General features: G+C 47.0%; 1 protein-coding gene across 3 annotated transcripts in view; it reads right to left on the bottom strand.

The window, feature by feature from the left end:
• Window positions 1-21,620, bottom strand: part of LOC147635467 (putative thimet oligopeptidase) — a 113,231-nt gene that overhangs the window by 89,728 nt on the left and 1,883 nt on the right. For 2 of the 3 annotated variants that reach the window (XM_086802756.1, XM_086802757.1), the window contains exon 3: window positions 19,210-19,373. The exons of the other annotated variant lie outside the window; for it this stretch is intronic. In XM_086802756.1, the coding sequence (XP_086658882.1) occupies window positions 19,210-19,373 (164 nt within the window). The remainder of the gene's footprint in view (window positions 1-19,209; window positions 19,374-21,620) is intronic. 3 annotated transcript variants of the gene reach the window in all.

Below are 21,620 nucleotides of genomic sequence, written 5' to 3'. Positions count from 1 at the left end.
GTTTATGAATTTATGGATATTTGGGACACAGTTGGCTCTTGTGCTTGTGTGTCGCTAATCAAAACTGAGCAAGACACAATAGAGAAGGATAGATAGACCTAATCTATTGTGTATTGCCAAGTCCTCCTATCACCCGAGATATACCTTCTGTAGAGAGACTGATGGAGTATACACCGCAAAGATCTACAGCTTGTTGAGTGCAGAGGATCCACAGAGGCCATTAGCAGAGCTCGCACAGATCCTGACAGAGGCTTTACATTCAGCTGCGGTGACGGCCTTCCCACACACGCAGCCCACAGTAAGACCACGTCCTGGGAGCATGCCCCAAAATAGTTGGTATGATGATGACTGTAGGGAGCTGGCTACAGAGAGAGGTGGCCACAGGTGTTACTACATATAGACAGTCACGCATCATCTTCCGATCCCTCATTCGGCGGAAGAAGAGAGCATTCTTAGCTCGGCTGGAGAGAGACATCTATCAGTTGTTTTTGAGTCAGGATTTTGGGGAGGCCTGGAGATTGCTTAGAGTGCACCCCCCGCCTCCGGCCATTACCTCTCCAGATACATGGGGCGAGTATGCAGCCTCCCTCTACACAGTACTAGAGCAGCCACCACTACTGAACCCTCCAGAGCCTTGTCCACCCACTTCTACCTTCTTCACAGCAGAGATGGTGAGGAGGGCCATTAACAGATTGCATACAGGGAGGGCACAGGATCATGAGGGCATTGTAGCCGAGCATTTCATACATGCTAGAGATATGATTGCAGACTTGCTAGCTCTCATGTTTAATAGAGCCATGTGTGAGGGGTTTCTTGGGACTTGGAGTACTTCCACGATTGTGCCGGTACTCAAGTCTGGAGATCCGAGCCTGCCGATTAACTACCGCACCATTATGATTGGTCACTTGCTGGCCAAGCTATATGCCTCTACTCTTGAGCATGAGTTGAGCGGATGGGCAGAGAGACAAGGGGTCCGAGCTCAGAGACAGGCCGGTTTCAGGAGGAGATTCTCTACTTTGGATCATATCTTTACCCTTAGGGCTATCATTGAGGAGGGCAGAGCACATGGGAGGAGGATCTACTGTGGCTTTGTGGATTTCCGCAAGGCCTTTGACACAGTGCCCAGAGCTAGCCTGATGCGCACGCTGCAAGACTTGGGGGTTCCATGTGAGCTCATTTGGGGTATTATGGCACTTTATGAGACAGTAGTTGGGCAGGTGCGGACTTCAGAGGGTCTCTCCCAACCAGTACACTCCACTATAGGGGTGAAACAGGGCTGCCCGCTCTCTCCGACTCTATTTGGACTATACATTGATGAGATCTCTGATTATATTGGGACACGAGGGGACAGAGGAGCCCAGTTGGTTGGCACTTGGATACCTCTGCTCTTATATGCTGATGATATTGTGCTTATAGCAGACTCACCAGAGGGTATGCAGAGGCACTTGGATACTTTACATGCTTATGCACAGGACAGTGGGCTCTCAATTAACCTTGGTAAGACCAAGGTTATGGTGTTTAACACTACAGCTCAGTGGATCTGGAGATCAGCGCCTATTTTCACATATGGGCAGGAGACAGTGGAGTATGTTGACTCATACACATATCTTGGAGTGGTGTTCACTGGGCCCACATTTTCCATGAGGGGGGCAACAGAGGCCAGATTGACTAGAGGATATGCAGCACTAGGAGGTCTAGAGAGGATGTGCTCACAGGTACAGTTTCAAGATCCACGCACTAAGCTGTGGCTTTTTGACACGCTGGTCACATCGGCTATGCTATATGGAGTACAGATCTGGGGGCCTAGCCTAGATCGTCATAGTCGATCAGGACGCACATACGATGGATGGAGATCGATGGAGAGACCACTTGTGTCCATGATCTCCAGGATGATTCGGACTAAGGCCTCGGTACCCCATGAGATTATCCGAGCCGAGATGGGAGCACCATCGATCGTAGTCGAGGCTCTTGCCAGATCAGTGTCCTTCATTCATAGCACCTGGGAGCTTCCCCGACACCGGTATGCACGACTTGCTTTAGAGTCCTCTCATCAGCTAGCCATGGAGGGAGACACTTCATGTTGGTATGCGCAGATAGCATCCTGGTTTGAGCTCCATGGGAGCAGCTTAGACAGACTTCCACCCTTCCAGTACTCTCTAGAGGCACCCTCTCTCACCTTGACACATTCTGAGATTAGTAGAGTCATCAGACAGGACCTCATTCAATTGGACACTAGGAGGACATGGCTAGAGCCCTCACAGGAGTTGGGGACGAAGATGGCTTTCTATAGAGACCATCTTCTCCGCACCATTGAGGATGGCTTTATACTTAGACCGAGCTACATGGATACCCATTTGTCTCATGGATTGAGGTGCGCCATTGGGCAGATCCGCACCTCTTCACATCAGTTAGAGATAGAGACAGGCAGATTTAGAGGCATACCTCCAGGGGACAGGATATGTCAGATTTGTTGGATAGAGCCAGAGACGGAGGAGCACTACATCTGTCGCTGCACAGCATATTATGAGATTCGAGGGCGCTACCGTTGCCTTTTCAGAGAGGGATTTGGACCACTGGCTAGAGTCATGGACTACTGTGATCAGCGATGCTTGGGTTTTTATCTCCTGGAGATCCGCAGGCTCAGATAGTCCATTATGAGGAGCAGACGCCCGACTGGCAGGGAGTCCACACAGAGACAGATTACTGACTTCTTTAGAGGGACTACCCGGGAGGACACACAGACGACAGCCCAACAGTGGGCACCCGTGGGACTCTAGTTGAGAGAGCTATCCAGTTGGGCAGATCCAGACGCCCGAGGGTTCGCGGATCCTTACATCCGAGACGGTGCCTACACCGGAGGATTCAGAGCATCATTGTGAGGCATCGGGCTCGTCCGACCAGGCATCTCACTATGGCAGATATCTAGGCCATCCGGCAGAGACCCATGCTAGAGCTCCTAGGATGATTACCACTCCAACCATATACTGTTGTACTCACTGTCACTTTTATACTCCCCCATATTCATGTATTCATGTATTCATGTATTCATGTATCCATGTACTCATGTACCCCATTTTGACTAGTAGCATTAGCTTCCCACTCTCCCTAGTTGCTGCTTCCGGATGCTCCCTACTGATGTATTGTAGGGCTAGATACTTACCTTCAGTCCTTTCTTTTTTTTCCAGATAGTGTATCAGATGTCACATGGTTGTAACTTTGGTCTCACAGGTCACTTTGGCCTTTTGAAGACGTTAATATAACATTTCATTTCATTTTATTTCTCTCTCTCTCTCTCTCTCTCTCTCTCTCTCTCTCTCTCTCTCATCATGGATTGCAGGCTCTGTTGAAGAGATTGGGATACAGAGGATCAAGCTAAGATGCACGGGATGATGTTCTTGGAAGAGATGTATTGTTCCTCTTCATCTTGGACTTATGTGTATTCAGGGATTGCTTGACACGTCCTCTATCTTTCTCTCTCTGGGTTTTGGCAACCGTGCTTGGATGGTATATCTGTCATGGAAACAGGACATTGGTTTTCGAGAGGAAACATGACTTTGGTATCGAGGAAACAGGCCTATGGTTTATGGGATACGGGTCTTTGGTTTATGGGATACAGGTCTTTGGTTTCATGTGGAAAACATGTCTTTGGATTCATGTGAACAGGTTGTAGTTTTCTCGAGGTTACATGCAAGCTATGGCTATAGGAAAGAACATATGGTTTGGTACAGCCCTACTGTTGTTTGGGAAAAGGTTTGAGAGATCCATGGTAGAGATGGACAAGACCTTTTCAAGCAGGGAGGTGTTGTATAGGTGTGCCTTCTCTATGGTATGCTGTGCTGTGATAATGAGAGTTCTTATTTGGAAGTCCTTGGTGAAACTATAAGGGATCCTATTGGTGGAGGATTCTACAAGTTGTACTTTGTACTCAAATTTGATCAAGTAAAGAAATACTGCAAGGGGCGCCACTGCGTTTTGGGGCCAATCGGTGTCCTTTTACTATTTGTAGGAGCATTCTAGCTCCCCCCATTAGTTTCCTTTTCCAGGTCCCCATGGGTGATGAAGCGTTTTGTGTGCGAGTGTTTGTTTCACCGCTCGTCAGATTTCTGAAGGCCGGTTTCAGTGGAGGTGTGTGTGGATGTGGCTAAAGCTGGAGATCCCATCAAGTAATCCACAATACTCGAGCCTCCCCCATGTGGGAAGCATGTGAGAGCTCCAAAGGAAGGCCAATGGGACATCCCATTGAAGATGACTAAGCCATGTGTAGTCTCCAGCATGAGGAACTCCCTCCCTGATGCTGTAATGTCCCCTCTCTCCTGGGATGCTCGCTGAATGTCAATCTCCTTTGAGTCTATCTCTTGCATGGCCGGCTGTTCTTTGTCATATACAAATGCTTGCTGGCTTCGAGTCCTGACGTTGAAGTCCCCTGGAAGAAGAACTTTGCCCAAGCATGAGAACTCAATGATGTCTGCATGGAGGGGATAAAACTGCTCTCCCTCCTCCAAAATAGCATATGGGGACTTCCTAGGTGGGAAGTAACATACTCCAATGTGACCTGCAACCTCATCCACATAAAGCATGCCTCTGCGTCCATGCGGACTATAGATGTCTCTTGAATGGTACCGCCACTCCACCAAACCCACATACCCCACCACATGTGCGTGTCTCCTCTCGGTAGGCGGATGCCCACTCATAGCCTGAGATGCATGGCAGCCCTATCTCCGGGCTCTGGTGGGTTTCTGTGAAGAAGATAATGTCCCTCTCTGTAAAGTAAAAACTTCCCCAAGTCCCCCAATGTCCGACCATAGTGTCCCATTACAGTTCCAAACTACCAACTCCAGGTGTATGGTCCCATAGACCTCGCGTCCCTATTTGGGATGCCGCTCTGTGATGATGACTTGCCCATCTCTGTATACTTCCCCGCCTTGCGGGCTTTGTGCACCTTGGGCATGTTTGCCCGTCTGTGCTCTACCTGGGTTTGGGTGAGATCATCCCCTAGGTATATCTTCTCCCCTCGGAGAGCTGTCCGTGTTTCCATGAAGGCGTCTCGGCTAGCAAGGTCTGAGAATTTCAAGATGAGGGGGCGGTGGTGTCCTGTCCCACACACCATGTGTCGAGGTAAGGGATCCCTTCCACTTTGAGTTTCTTGCATAGGGCTAGAGCTTCAACCTTGGGAGATTCTCCCTCCTTTAGGCCTGTCACCCTCACATGAGGAGCGCGGACCTTCCTCCTCTTCTCCTCTTCCAACGTATTATGTATGATGGGTGTGGGGTGTTTTCTCACCACTTCTATCCATTCTTTCTCTACATCTTGCTTGACCACTGCGGCCCACCCTTTCTTCATCTCCTTCTTTGTGGCTACTAAACCTTCCTACAGTTTGTTTTTTAGGCTCTCAACCTCCGAGGCGAGGGAGGGATTAATTTCCCCTTCTTCTTTCATCTGTGCTTTGCATACATGTAGCTCCTTCTTGAGGTCTTCAACTTGTGCTTTCCACTTTCCCACTTCGGTTGCATGGGCTTCCTTGAGCTCTTTAACTGTCTTTGGGTTAAGCCTAGTAGTGCTAGGGACACCGGGACACCCACTTGTTGGCACGTGTGAATGCCCATACTTGTTGATGATTAGCAATTGTCATCTTGTAGGATGCAATTACAGGGCTAAAATTCCATCCAAAGTTTTGGACGGGGACTTAGATAAATTTATTAGCCCCATGTGTTCATACTCAGTAAGTGTGTGGGCACCATGTTCTATTGGAGTTGGGCACCCTCTACGCCTTGTTTGAACCAAGCGCCCGCTTCTATCGTCATTAAAGGTGCCTAGGACCCATTTTAACACCATGTGGACACCTTGGTGGGTTGCTCCACACTTGGCATCCCAAAACCAACCACTTGGCACACCTTGCCTTGTATGGGCCACCTAAACCTTGCTGCTGCTGTTTCGCGCTGCGCGCAGGTGTCATGGATTAATTTCCAGTCCATTGGCTGTGGGAAGTACTGCAAAAGGTCATGGCCAAGACCGGAGTTAAAGAGGAGCTCGTGAAGGTGGAGGACAAGCTCAGCACAATTATCAAAGAAAACAAGAAGATGGTCGACTCTTCCGTTACCGCAATCATAAACCACCTCTCCAAACTCGATTTGACAAAATCCAAGAGCTCGAAGAGAGAACATCCAAGCAAGAGGCTGAGATTTCAGCCTTAAAGGAGGAACTAGTGGAGGCCAAATTGCATGCTAAAAGTCAAGCGGCTGAAATCTCAGCCCTCAAAAAGGAGTTGGAAGCCACTTCACAAGGCAAGCTTGAGGATGGAAAGTTTCAGCCCTCCTTTATTGAAGAGCTGAATACCATCAAGAAACAAATGAGGATCATTCGAGAGGAGGAGGAGCAACATAAAGAGAAGACATCTTCATGGGCGGAGGTGATCACAGAGACACAAAAGAAGATGGACGAGGCGGAGAAATGGATCGAGGTCGCCAAGAAAGGGAAAGGTAAAGAATCGTCACCCATCCCCACTCCCACCATCATCAACATGACCCTTGAAGAGGAGCAAAGGATGAAGATCCGGGCCTTACATGTACGAGTGTCCGGTCTAAAAGATCGTGATGATGCGGAAGGGGAAACCAAGGAGCTCTTCTCTATGATGGGCATTGAAGCCACGCACACAAAGGCATGGAGAGTGGGAAAGAAGAGAGAAGTTAGTGGCGAATCTTCTAAGGAGAGAGCACTTATCATTCGTTTCCCCTCCATGGAAGCAAAGAAGGACTTCTTGAAGAGACGTCCTACACTCAAGAAGACGGGAATATTTCTTGGAGATGACCTCACACTCTCACAACTTGCCCACATGAAAGAAGTTATGCCCGAGATAAGGGCAGCCCGAGAGAAAGGGAAAGTGGCCTTCTATAGAGATGGTAGAGTGGTGATTATGGAGAGGCGCTCTTCATGACGGCGCGAGACCTATGGGACTACACTCAAAGTTGCTACTTGGAATTGTAATGGATCTCTACGCCTTGATGTAGGGGCTTTTGAGGATAGTTTCACTAGGAGGGACATCATCTTCTACTGTGAGACGCATCAGGCTCCTGGACAGTCCATGCCACATGTTAGTGGATACCGATGGGAGACAGCTTGTAGACAGGAGACTCGTTCAGAGCATAGAGTACGGGGATCAGAAGGAGTGGCAATATTGTTTAGAGAGGAGCTGCAGCCACTGATACATATAGTCCGCAGAGATGAGCAGGCTAGGTACATGTGAGTAAGACTGAGGGCAAAGACGGGCAGATATCTCTACATTGCTATATGCTATTTTGCTCCTAGTACATCAGTGTATGCATCACCTAGCGGGCAGTCTCCCTTTTCTATTTTGGATGATCACATTTGGGAGTTCTCCAGGGATGGTGACATCATTCTCCCGGGGGACTTCAATGCCATGACCGCCCATAACCAGACAGTATTTTATGATACCTCAGAGGAGATGTTGAGGGAGCTTGGTGTTAGGGATATGGGCCTATCTAGACTCACAGGATGAGGAACATACTGTGTATGGGCGGTACTTGATAGACATGGGGACTGCACATGGATTGGCCATCCTGAATGGCCTACAGAGATTCCCGACAGCGGGCGGTTCCACTAGCTTTCCACATCGGCATGGTACTAGTACAGTGGACTATGTTATGGCTCAGCCCAGTCTCATTCCCTCTTTTCAGAATTTTATGGTAGGCACTAGGCTGGTTGGAGTAGCAGTGGATCATGCTATCTTGTCCTTCACTCTCACATTTCAGTTCAGCACAGCTCCATTGGGATAGGTCTCCACACACACTCGTTATACCTTTACGAGGGAGACTGACACCGTGTACACGGATGAGATATACAGACGCTTATGTGCCAAGGAGCCGGGACGGCCATTAGATGAGCTCACTCAGATATTGATAGAGACGCTTCATGCTGCAGCATCAGAGTCATATCCCCATAGTCAGCCTACACGGAGACGATCTGGGAACATGCCCCAGAACAGCTGGTATGATGAGGAGTGCAGAGAGATGAGGATCAGATTACAGAGAGAGGTGCTCATGGGTGTTACCACTCACAGACAGTCACGGATTACCTTCCGGCGCCTAGTGCGACGGAAGAAGAGGGCTTATCTTGCTCAGTTAGAGAGGGATTTGTATCAGTTATTTATGAGTCAGGACTCAGGCAAGGCATGGAAACTATTCCATGAGCATTCACCATCACCAGCCATTACCTCCACAGAGATTTGGGATGAGTATGCAGCATCCCTGTACACAGCACCAGGACAGCCGCCCCTGCCAGACCCATCGGAGCCGTGCCCAGAAACATGTGCTTTCTTTATTGCTGAGATGGTAAGGAAAGCTATTGACAGGATGAGGACTGGGAGAGCATATGATCATGATGGTTTGGTAGCATAGCACTTTATTCATGCCAAAGATATGCTTGCAGAGCTTATTGCTATGATGTTTAACCGAGCCATGTGTGAGGGTTTTCCTGAGACTTGGAATATGTCCACGATTGTGCCTATCTTCAAGTCAGGGGATCCCATGCTTCCTGGGAATTATCGTACCATCATAATTGGTCACACATTGGCTAGATTATATGCATCTATTCTTGAGCAGGAGTTGAGTAGATGGGCAGAGAGAGATGGCATACGTTGTTAGGCATTTTTTTGATGCAAGTATTAGAGCATGTGTATATACAATGCATGGTCATCACAAAATAAGACGTGCTCATCTCCGAAGGTTTGAGAGTTTGTGGGCCCCACATGGTCCACGCTATGGTACTGCATGACTTTTGCTTTCCAATGTACAGTTTACTATGCTCTATGAGTAAATGGCTTCTAGTTATGGGTAGCGTCAAGAGGAAGTTAGAATAATGGCCGCCGATGTGGAAAGACAAGTGGATGGCAGTGGGTCCCACTACGCGTGCCTTGGATGATGTACACAGTGAAGTCACGGCCAGTGTCGGGTTGGTCAATTATGCAGAGGCCATCATTTGGGACAATAGGGGGTCCACTCCATGTGATTCGGTGTGCGTGGCGTGATAGAGACGGACCTTTGGGTAGCTTCCTGTGGAAGCTTTATGCATGTGAAGTGTGCGGCAGACACGTGGAAAGCGACAACTGGCGATCTTAGCCGTGTGGGCTCTCCCGGAGTCCGATTTGGTCACTTAAGGTGCCCATGGATGGCCACTTTCAAGGGCTAGGTCTGAAACCTGTAAAAATTGCAGAAAAAACCCGAGCGCTGCGTGGAAAGACCAAAGAATAGGAAGGAAGAACCGCTACCCTATTTTGAGTGTGCTGGGAGACTATTTTGGCCTTAATCTGCTCATACGACCTCGGATTTGAGCAATTGAACATCCTAAGTGGGGGTATTTGGCCGCTCCGGACGCAGTGGTCTAATTCCTCATCGTTTCTCTGCTGTTTAACTGTGTGTAAGCTTCTCTTGTGTTTGAAGCTACTGCTCCATTCCTTGAGTGTTGTGGGAGATTTCAGTGTGTGTATTGGCATCTGTGTTGAGTGGTGTCTCACGTAGTGTCTTCTCCTCTTTGTTCTCATCGTGTGTGTGTGTCCTGTCTCGGCCAGGCTGCTTGTGAGAGCCGAGTGGTGCCTCCCTTTGTGCGTGTGTATTTCCAAGAGTGTGTGAGAGGAAAGCTATAGAGGCAATCCTGAGTTGTTTCCTCCGCCGCACAACGTGCATCAGGTCAGGCAAGGTTCAGGAGAGGTTTCTCCACTCTTGACCATATCTTGACACTCAGAGCTATTATTGAGGAGGGCAGATTATATGGAAGGAGGATTTATTGTTGCTTTGTGGATTTCCGCAAAGCTTTTGACACAGTACCGAGAGCCAAAGTGATGCGCAGACTACAGGAGATGGGAGTGCCCACAAAGCTGATTTGGGGAATCATCGCTTTATACAGGACAGTTGTCGGGCAGGTACGTACTACTCAGGGTATATCTGAGATGGTTCACTCCATTATTGGGGTGAAACAGGGCTGCCCCCTTTCTCCCACCTTATTTGGGATAAATGTGGATGAGGTTTCGGACTATGTAGAGCGGGAGGGTGACAGAGGAGCACAGCTAGCAGGGACATGGATTCCGCTGTTATTGTATGCTGATGATATTGTGCTGATCTCAGATTCTCCAAAGGGGATGCAGCATCATTTGGATGCATTGCACACGTTTGCACAGGACAGTGGATTGTCTGTTAACCTTGGTAAAACCAAGGTGATGGTGTTTAGCACAGTGGGTTAGGAGGTCAGTACCCACCTTTACATATGGTCAGGAGACAGTGGAGTATACAGATGCATATACTTACCTTGGTGTGGTTTTTAGTGGCCCACTATTTTCCTTGAGGAGAGCAGCGGAGACCAGATTGACCAGAGCTTATGCAGCATTGGGGAGACAAGACAGGATGTGTTCGCAGGTTCATTTTCAGGAACCTCAAACAAAGCTCTGGCTCTTTGACACTTTGGTCACTTCAGCCATGCTGTATGGAGTGGAGATATGGGGACTCAGTGGATCACCACAGCCGAGCTGGTAGCACTGATGGATGGAGATGTATGGAGAGGCCCTTGGTTTCTATGATTTCCCGGATTATTAGGGCCAAGGCCTCCGTACCACACATGATATTATCCGTGCAGAGATGGCTGCCCCCCCATTGGTAGTAGAGGCACTCACTCGATCAGTCTCCTTTATACATAGCACTTGGGCTCTCCCTAGAGACAGATATGCTCGCTTAGCCCTGGAGTCTTCACGAAAGTTGGCATCACAGGGAGACGGATCATGTTGGTATGCAAGATGACGGCTTGGTTCCAACTGCATGGCTTTAGTATGGACAGGCTACCTCCATTTCAGTACTCCCTGGATGCACCCTCCCTCTCTCTCACACGGGCAGAGATTACCAGACTTATCAAGCAGGACTTGATTCAGCTGGACACTAGGAGGACATGGATACGCCGACACACGAGCTTGGTACGAAGATGGCTTTCTATAGAGATCATCTTCTCCAGCTCACGGAGGATGGGTTTGTGATTAGACCCAGCTACATGGATACTCATCTTTCTCATGGGGTACAGTGTGCTATTGGTCAGATGCACACATCCTCACACCAGCTAGAGATTGAGACTGGCAGATTCAAAGGAGTACCAGCTGAGGCCAGGATTTGTCAGTTGTACCACATGGAGCCAGAGACAGAGTTACATTACATATGTCACTGTCCAGTATATTATGAGATACGAGGCCGTTTTCACTGCCTGTTCAGAGAGGGTTTCGGACGACTTTCCAGAGTCATGAGATACCAGGATCAAAGATGCCTCGGATTATACTTGCAGGAGCTGCGTTGACATAGAGAGGGTCTCTTGAGAGGGAGGGGATCAGAGAGGGAGAGACACCTACAGAGGCAGATTACAGACTTCTTTCGACCAGAGATTGAGCAGTCAGGCCAGCAGGCATTGCAGCTAGCCCCAGAGTATAGCCGCACCAGAGGTACACTGATTGATCGGGCTATAGAGCTAGGGCGGTCCAGGCGCCCCAAGATGAGAGACCCATCTCTACACCGGCGGAGACTACAACAGAGGATCAGGACCATACTAGCACGGCATGGGAGACGTCCAGTTAGAGTACTCACCATGGAGGACATTGAGGATATCCGCCATCGACCGATGAGAGACATCTTTGGATAGTGATGTATATGATGCTTACCTTCGTTGCTGGAGTTTTCCTCCCCAGATGTTATCCATTAGGAGCTCCTAGTACCTTACTTTTCCTCATAGTTATTGTTTCAGTTTCAGTTAGTTGTTTAGTTGTTTTAGCTTTTCTTACACAGACATTGTATCAGATCCACCAATTGTTGTAACCTTTTTGGTCTCATAGGTCATTTTGGCCTTTAGAGGACGTTAATATATCATTTCATTTCTCTCAGTAGGCCCTTGGGGTCTTCCGTAGATGTTAATATAACTTTCTTTCTTTCTTCCTCTCTCTTGCATTCTTACTTCCGCTACATTGTGCAATCATCTGGAACCAAGGTGTTGAATATTCCTTCTTTGAAGTATAATACTGTCTATAAGCTTCCACATGTTACAAGTATAGCAATGTGATCCACGTTGCACCTCAGTGCATGGTGCATGTGACATTCCCTCCTCCTTAGCTTGGTGGTAGTTGCATGGCCTCCAAGTAGTCTGCCAATAACTGGGGGTACTCCTGGAAGACATCCTTGTCCGACCAAATGGCTTCGTGAGTGCCTCGGTCCTTCAAATTTGTATAGAAATGTTGGATTCTACGACTGGAACCATGCTTCCACTTATGGAGGAGAATTTGCTCAGGCTCGATGACTTCTGATTCGTCGACCACTTTAGGCTGTTGCTCATTTGAAACCTCTTGTAAGGATGGTCCAACATATGGCTTTAACCATGAGACATGGAAGACATCATGCATAGTTCAACTGTCGCAACTTCAACTTCATAGAGACATGACTGAGCTTCTTTACAATAGGGAATGGACTAAAACTTCGGAAAGAGAGCTTGGGACAACGCTTGCCTGCTTGCTTTAACCGTTGCTTCGTGATGTGGAGAAATACCCAATCTTCCTTCTTATAGTTGACATCCCTGCGAGACTTGTTGGCTTGCCTGTTGTATGGTTCTTGTGCTTTGGTTAGGCGCTCCTTTGCGGACTCAATGATCTTTGAGAATGACTCTGTAGTCTTGTTAGTCTCCAATAATGGCGACACCATCCTCGCAAGAACGGATGAGAAACGGGGACCAAATGCGGCCTCATATGGAGTCTTGTCAATGCTAGATGAGTGAGTATCATTGAGGATTGCGTGTACCAACGGAAGATACTATTCTCACTTTGACTGCTTGTCATGGCAGTATGCTTTGAGAACGACGGAAGCCAGCTGATTGTAAATTTCTATTTGGCCATGTGTCTGTGGATGAAAAGCACTAGACAATTGCAATTTAGTTTCAAAGTTATCAAACAATGCTCTCCAAAAATGTGAAGTCAACTTTAGATCTCTATCTGAAGTAATTGTCCTAGGCAAACTACAAAGTGGATACCAAAGACGAATGAACAAGTGAGCAATATCTTCAACTGTGGCCGTCTGTTTGCAAGGAATGAGCATGCAAAATTTACTGAACCATTCCACAATACACTGTGTATTCCGGGTTCCTGTAGCAGCTGGAGAATCCATACTAATGTCATGAAAAGATAGCTCTGGAATAGGTAAGGGTTGTAGCAACCTGGTCTGCCTTGAGTATGGAACCTTCACCTTTTGACATATTTGACAAGCTTGGACATATTGGTGGACATCCCTTTAAGAATCGCTCTAACTTCTCCAAGGTACTATTGATACCTCGATGACTCCCAACAAGAGAGTCATGCGCATCATGAAGAAGTGTCTGTCTTTTCTCTTTGAGGATGCATAGCTGGTTCTTGTAAAACAACCAGCCATCTTGGATGGAGAAATGACCTGATCTGAATTGAGGGCCAAATTGTGTGGAGTCCTGAACTTTATTGAATCCGCATGTTGTGTGCTTTCATGCTATCCAAATCTTTTCCTTGAATTTCTAGCACAGTGGACTGTGTGAATGGTTGACTTACAACTAAGAGTATCACTAACAGGCTTATTCTTGCCAGGGACGTATTCGATCATAGCTCCAAATTGTTGGAAGATGTGACTCCACCTGGCTTGCCTGTCAATCCAGTGGGTCCTAGGCATGGTTTGCAAAACCATTTAGGTGCTTGATGATCAGTTTTTACTGTGAATTCTCTCCCGTAAAGGAAAGGTTTCCAATGCTTATTAGAGTGGTGATCACCCCTAACAGCTCTTTGTTATACACCGAATAATTCTTTTTGGCATCATTCAACTTGCGGGTGTAGTAAGCCACTGGTCTGCCATCTTGCTATAAAACAACGCCGATGTCAAGGTTTGATGCCAACTTAAGGAGTGGTGCTTCTGAGGTCACTTTTTGTAATGCATGAAAGGCCTCAAGTGCTTTGCCCGTACGGACACTTTCAGACGATGTGTCATCACGCTCTTGAGCAAATCTGTTAAGTGTTGGAGAATGCACAAGCGGAAGCATAAACAAAACTAGAGAGAGAGTAGAGAGAGCTTGCTATAAAATAACGCCAATGTCAAGGTTTGATGCCAACTTAAGGAGTGGTGCTTCTGAGGCCACTTTTTGTAATGCATGAAAGGCCTCAAGTGCTTTGCCCGTAACGGACACTTTCTGACGATGCATCTTCACGCCCTTGAGCAAATCTGTTAAGTGTTGGAGAATGCACAGGCGGAAGCATAAACAAAACTAGAGAGAGTAGAGAAAGCTTGTGGGCAAGATCACCTTTTATATTAGCTTGAAGCTTTATAATGGCAATTAGCCAGCAAGAGAATGTTGAACTTGTGCAAGGGATTGGATGAGAGAGTGAGAAATGGGAGGCCTCCTTATAAAGTCCCATGTGTGAACTGGCTGATTGCCTCTAGGGACAGGCCGGCTATCCACAACCCAGAAATGAAGGAGAAAATATATAAAATGCCCAATAAATGGTACAACCCAAATACACCGAGATGCATAAATTTTAACACCCCCTCTGCAGCTCGTAGTGTGTAAGAGTCTGAGGAAGATAAGCTGATGAAGATGCAACCATGGACCCTCTAGCACCGCGAATACTGAGATCACCTCGGAGAGAGCACCCGCCAACCTGTTTCCTTGAAATAAAATGCCACCACGAACAGCAAGCTTTGGCCACGAATTCCCACACAAGTGTGCAGTGAACTCCAAGAATAGATGATGCGTTGCTCGACACACCGCGCCCATAATCCCCAACAGTGGGCGGAACACATCACGTCCCAAAAGCCTCCAACAATGAACTTGGAACAGATCTAGTTCATAATCCCTGCTACACAAAAGATAACCATGTCCTGCCAGATGTCTAATGCTTGGAACTCCGAATCATGGTCCCCATGCACCAGTAAGTGGAGCTGTAATCAGTCCCCTCTCTCGCCCACAAGCCTCCTCTGGCTGGAAGCACATGGGGGGGAACTACATGTGTACTAGAGAAGTACGCCATGTGGGTTCTCTTGAGCTGGAATTGCCCTAGTTGCCCTAGAAGTGGTACTAGAAGAATTTTGTATCATTATCCTGTATATGATCATTGCCAATCTTTGAAAACTTGGTCTTGGCCTGGGCTGTACCATTGGGCTTGCAATCCTTGGCCAAATGAACCTCTTTTCCAGAAGAGAAGCACTGTAACAAGTGCCTGATCCTATCCACTGGGAGGGAACCTTACCTGCTCTTGAGAAACAAGGATAGATGCCTCGTCCAAGAGGGAACCCATATCCACAGCAACAAAGAACACAAATCTCAGCTCTCCAAGACTCCTTTCAAGTGCTTTCCAACGAAGCGAGGCTCCAGAACTAATCAGCCCCCTCTCAAACCTAAGAGAGGAGGCTGGACAGCAGCAAAACAGTCGAAGAAACCACCGGGAACCTCCTACCGGAAGGGTAGGGACTTGTGGAGGAAGAAGGAGATGTACAGCCACTTGTTTGGTAACTCCGCATGCAAGAAGCTCACCTCAACTGATGCAGAAAACAGAAAACGTAGCCAAGAACTCCACAACCTGCTTCTGAAGTGCAAAACGCAGCCTGTAGGGCTGGCCAACAGCAGCAAGATGGCTGGTTGGACCAGAAAATGCAGCCTCTGAATGGGACTGATCTGCAGCCAGGAGGAGCTAGAAAACGCAAGGCTCAGAAGAGATGGCGGGCAGATTTGCACTAGATGGAGCAGCCTGAACCTAAGCGAGTGATACCATGTTTGAGAATGCACAGGCGGAAGCATAAACAAAACTAGAGACAGAGTAGAGAGCTTGTGGACAAGATCACCTTTTATATTAGCTTGAAGCTTTACAATGGCAATTAGCCAGCAAGAGAATGCTGAACTTGTGTAAGGACTCGAACGAGAAAGTGAGAAATGGGAGGCCTCCTTATATAGTCCATGTGTGAACTGGCTGACTACCTCTAGGGACAGGCCGACTGTGCACGACCCATAAATGAAGGAGAAAACACATAAAATGTCCAATAAATGGTACAACCCAAATACATTGAGATTCATAAATTCTAATGGTAAGAGGTGTAGCAAGGTTGGACAATTTATCCATGGGGGTATTGTAGGCCTAACAAAGACCCATAGGGGTACTGTAGGCCTAACAGAGACCCACAAACGATCTGATTTCCTGGGCGGTCTTAGGAACATCCCAATCCAATATAGCTTGTACCTTGTCTGGGTTCAAACAAATACCGGACTTGCTGATAACATATCCTAGATAATGAACCTCTAAGAGGCCAAATGAACCTCTAAGGGGCCAAATGAACCTCGAAGGGGCCAAATGAACCTCGAAGAGGCCAAATATAGCTTGTACCTTGTCTGGGTGCAAACGAATACCGGACTCGTTGATAACATATCCTAGATAATGAACCTCTAAGAGGCCAAAACGCTTGAGAAGAAGCCCAAGGAGGGCATTACTAGAGGTTATCTCCAGCCAGAGGAGCAAAAGCGGTACCAAACAGAGAATCGTTGTTTTTTCTATCATCAAGTAGACCATGGTAAGAGGGATTGCACCAAGTTACAGGCTTATAAAGCCTCCAAAGCATCCTCCTCTACAGTGGCCGCCACCACTAACGCTACATCCACCCCTCCATCTTCAAATATGAATGTTGTACAATTGTTTCTCTCTTTGAATCTATTACCCCCTAAAGGGTAAACAAAATCTCTCATTGTGCTTATGGCACAACCAAGGGACAACAATTCATTGTCCTATTTGACATGGACAGCTCGGAAGACGCCATCTCTCCGCAATTGGCTAAGACGATGAGTTGCACATTAGTGTCTCATAATTTAGTCGTGGACGGGTGTACACCTAGTCTCCGCACATATATCACTCATAAAGCTCAACAATTTGAGTTCAATGTTCAAAAGGCCACGTTCAAGCAAGGCTTCATAGTCTCACCACTTCTGGGGTGTGATATGATTCTCGGCATCCAGTGGTTCTGAGAGCATGCGCCCATTCCTGATTGGCGGCAAGACACCTTCACAATTGTTGACAGTTTACCTAAGCCTGTCATAATCCGCGGGGATAGGAGCATCCAAGGACTCCCTCTCATTTCACATGTATAGGCCTAGAGATCTCTCAGAAAAGGAGCTGCGTGTGCCTTGCTTTATGTCCGTGCCTAACAGTATGTTGTTCAATCAGCAACCCCCTTAGAAAGAAAGTTGGCAAGTCTCCTTTTAAAGTTCCAAGACATCATGCAGATTTCACATTGTGAAGTTTTTGTCTGAGTTGCGGCCAATTGATATTGTGCTAATGCTTTCTATCTTTAGCGGTGCATTTGCCCTATCAACTACTTATTTGCTATACTAATTCTTTCTATTTGCTACTTCCCTTAATGCTAGCCTTCATTATGGCTGAGTCTGCCCTACATCTCCGGAGGTTTGACAGAAACTCAGTACGAAGGGCTTGGCGTGAATATATTTCATCAAGCTCTCTCAGCATGACAGGAACCGGGTGATCAAATATGATTTATTGGGACTATACATTCAAGATACATGGATCCAACACATAAGCCACTCTCACACAAACGGCAGTACTACATGGATACTTTCATGAGCCTTACAGAGGATCGTTTCATACTGAGCATGTATATCTTGACATATACATGTCACATGCCATGCACATTGCAATGGGCCAGTTGTAGGTGTCATCGCACCGTCTGAGGATAGAGACAGGGACAGCCATGCAGATACCTCGTGAGGAGAGGATATGCATTGTGTGCCAGCAGGAGGTCGAGTCAAAGGAGCACTTCATATGCAGATGCACCATATATTATGAGATTCAAGGGAGGTTCCACCGTCTCTTAAAAGAGGGGTTTGGATCCTTGTCCAGGATCATGGATTACCCAAATCAGCAGTGCCTGGGCCTCTTCCTACTAGAGCTTCATCACCACATAGACTCGTTGATTAGGGAGTCGAGACCCCATGGGAGACATCTACCCCGGCCCCAAGCGACCATCACTCAGTTCTTCCGACCACGAGAGGATGCCCCACCAGCCATGGATGACATACCCACAGCCTCATCGAGCCACACATTCTTGAGTGCCCGACCCTCGCCAAAACCCCACTCTAGCGTGACTCTAGACCGGGCCACGGCACTATAGCATACCAAACGCCCCAGAGTCCCTAGACCTCGCCAGCAACACAGACATCAGCCCCAGCTTGAGGAGATCTTGGAGAGGCACAAAGCCACCTTCCCATGCCCGGCAGATCTGCATAGCCTTCTACAGGCTCGCGCCATGCTCGATATCCTTGACGGCCCCCTCCCCCCTACCAGGGGGTTAGCTCCATAGGTTGTACAATGATGATGGTCCCACTTTGTATTGTATCATATGGCTCGGATTTGACATTCCACACTCATAGCTCTAGTCTTTGTTTTCTTTTGTACCATGATGAGATTACATGGACACTATTGTATCACTTTTGCCATTTGGTCTCATAGACCCACTGGGTCTTTTGAAGACGTTTAATATAACTCTCTCTCTCTCTCTCTCTCTCTCTCTCTCTCTCTCTCACACACACACACACACAAGGATAGACAAATCACACGTCATCAATGATTCAATCAAATACCAGATCACCGGCCCTTGGCCAAACAGCCATGGAGTCACAAGAGAGCAAGCGCAATCCCTCTTGAGAACCAAACAACCCCATCCCAAGGGATTCCAACCTTCCACTCATCAGAGCAGATCTAGGACATACTTCATCAACATGGAGAGGCCTCATTACAGGAGGTGGGTATCATAAGAGCCATGTGTTGTATCATGAAGGAGGATGGTACTATTATTGGATGAGGAGGTGGTCATCATCATAGCTTTCTGCTTTTTAACGGAGGATGGTACTATTATTGGATGAGGCATGCATTCCTCATGCCCCCTACCCATGCTATTTTTTTACACATGTTTTTAGCATAAGTAGCCAGTTCTTTTTTTCTTTAAGTTCTCAGTTTGCTTTCTATGGACCAATACTCTCAGGAAGATTTTGTACGACCATTAGGTCCACAGACCCATTGGGTCTTTTTGAGGACGTTAATACAACTTACTTTTTTTCTCTCAATGCAAACCATGTTATATAAAATAGCAGTGCAATCACAATGGAACAAGTGAATTTGACCTGCACTTTGATTTGTAAGAATCAAGCATCTTCTCTGCATCTAAACTTGCTTGTTGAACCTCCTTAGAAGTGGAAACTAGCCTTGGAAACTTGCATGATTGCATCAATGCAAACTCCTCGGCTTCTAGCCTTGCTAAAGGAGCAATAACGTTCTCGTAAGTAACCTGATGATAGCAGGCAGTCGCTCCGATTAATACAACCACCAAATGTCATTTATCTGCTTCAAACACTAGCAAAGCAAGTGGTTACTTTATAACTGATGGAAGTCTCTCCAAGAAAATTGTACTTCAATGTAAATGTGGAGGAAAGTGTGATATTAACTTTCAGGTTATTTTCAGATCTTAACAAGAAAAAAAAGTGAGACCTCGTTGAGCAGCTCCCCGTGCACCCTTCCCTAGAGCCCTTCCCTGCCAGTCATACCTTTTCTCTAAACTCGCCACTTTCTCTGCCCGCCTTCTCTACTGCCCGTTTTCTCTCAGCCCACCCCTTTCTCTGCTGCTTCCTCTTCACCCGCCCCTTTCACTGACAGCTTTCTATGCTTCCCTTCAGTCCTGCAATCTTTCCCGCCCGCCCGCCTTTTTATTTAGAAATTAGCACATGCCCCTTCTTTGCCGTCTCCTTCTCCTACACCTGCCTGCCCTTTGCAGAGCACAGGCAAAAGATCTAATTTGAAGTTTGAGTCGGCTTCCATTTGTTGATTGGCAACACGGCCTCCACATCAGCCAATCTCCCTCCAGCTTGCTTACCATCCTGTTCTCAGCAGACAAGTTGCTCCAGCTCAAGAGTGGTGGTCAATTAGATATTGCCATAACTCTCACTGACTGTGTGATGGATCTCCTCCAGCAAGGAGTCGAGCTAGAGATTGGATGCTCGTGCCTCTTCCTCCTGACCTCTCTGCTCACATTTCAGAAGTCCAACTTTTGCGCAGGGGCTTTTTGCAGGTTGTCTTTGATTCAGCCGAGAGTGCATCAGTTATGCTGGTAGCTAGTCCGGTTGCTCTCAGTTCCAAAATGATCTTCCTCGTTCCGTTCTCCTTGGGGAGGGACACAAAAAAACGGTTTTCTATCTCCCTCGCTTCCCTAGGCTACCTCAAGTTTACCACTGGCTGTTGGAGCAGCCAGTCATTGAGGTTCCTCCATTGCCAAGCATGACTTCTTTAGCACCTCCAGGACCTTACAGCAGATGGGATGCCTCGTGTTAGGGTCATTGTCTCGGACCCTAACATTTAGAAAGATCATACAATGCTCCAGCATCCAAATGGCTAAAGGGACGGACATTGCGGGCAGGATCAATGCCTTATCATAGACTCTGTGGGCACCTTGCTAAAGAGTGTCCCATGAAAAGGAACTAAGGCCCGTCTTGCTTGCTGACTTGTGTGTTACTCTACAGGCCCCTTCCAAACTGCAATCCAGCATGCATGGGGTCTTAAACTTGCTGTCCAATCTATTGGATCTTGTCTTGGAGACATCCTACAGCCCCAAATGTGAACTTTGGCCTATTTCCTGTCCTATGGGTCCTATAAATTGTTCACAAAAATGTCAAAACGCCCAGCTTTTGGCCTAATACGCTGCCTGGACACTTGTACAACTTCCATCCCAGTGGGTTACATTTGTGTCCGGAACAACACGATGATACTGTATCCAGACCTAACTTTGATGGCAACTAGTGACTCGTTCCTCAACTAGGCTCACAACATGCTCAATGCTCCTCACTAATCCTCAAAAGATGACTAGACTTGTGCACTCTGTACAAGTATGGACATGTGGCACCCTAGTACAGCAGGTGCAAGTAACATTTGCTCACTTCTACTACAAAAATATATATAAGTCACAAGTCAAAGCAGTTCATAGCAAAAATTCAAATGAAGCAGCAGAAATTAGAAAAGCATCAAGTATTATCACAACATTAGTCATAAAAAAGATAAATGTAGAAAGAAACTCTTTGCAAGCAAGAAGTGTTTTAAGTGTTAGAAAACTCGTCACAGGCAAGATACATGCGGTGTCAAAACTGGGGGATATAGTGCCATCAAGCAAGAAGAGCCAAATGCTTCCATTGGTCAAAATGTAGAAAGAAACTCTTTGCAAGAAAGAAATGTTTCAAGTGTGGGAAAACTTGTCATAGCCATGATAAATACAGTGTAAAAACCGGGGATATAGTGTCATCAAGCAAGAAAAGCCAAATGCTTCAGTTTTTAAAAACTCTTTTCTATACTAGTGAAGGCTCATGTTCTCTTCATCAAATTGGTACAGCAAGCATATCTGCTGAAGATGAACATGATAATTTTTAAATCCCTTGCTTAAAGCAAGCTTATTTGAAGAAGAAGAAGAAGAAGGTCAATCCTGTGATTGATGACTTCATTGAAACGCTCTTCTGAAGGTCCCCAAGGGAAGGTAAAATCCCTAGTCCAAGGT

This window comes from Cibotium barometz, chromosome 9, assembly GCF_041138505.1.
Source record: "Cibotium barometz isolate CiBa-2024 chromosome 9, ASM4113850v1, whole genome shotgun sequence".
NCBI classification, from domain to species: Eukaryota; Viridiplantae; Streptophyta; class Polypodiopsida; order Cyatheales; family Cibotiaceae; genus Cibotium; species Cibotium barometz.
The sequence above is the reverse complement of the archived record's forward strand: the minus strand, read 5'-3'. Positions and strand labels throughout refer to the sequence as shown.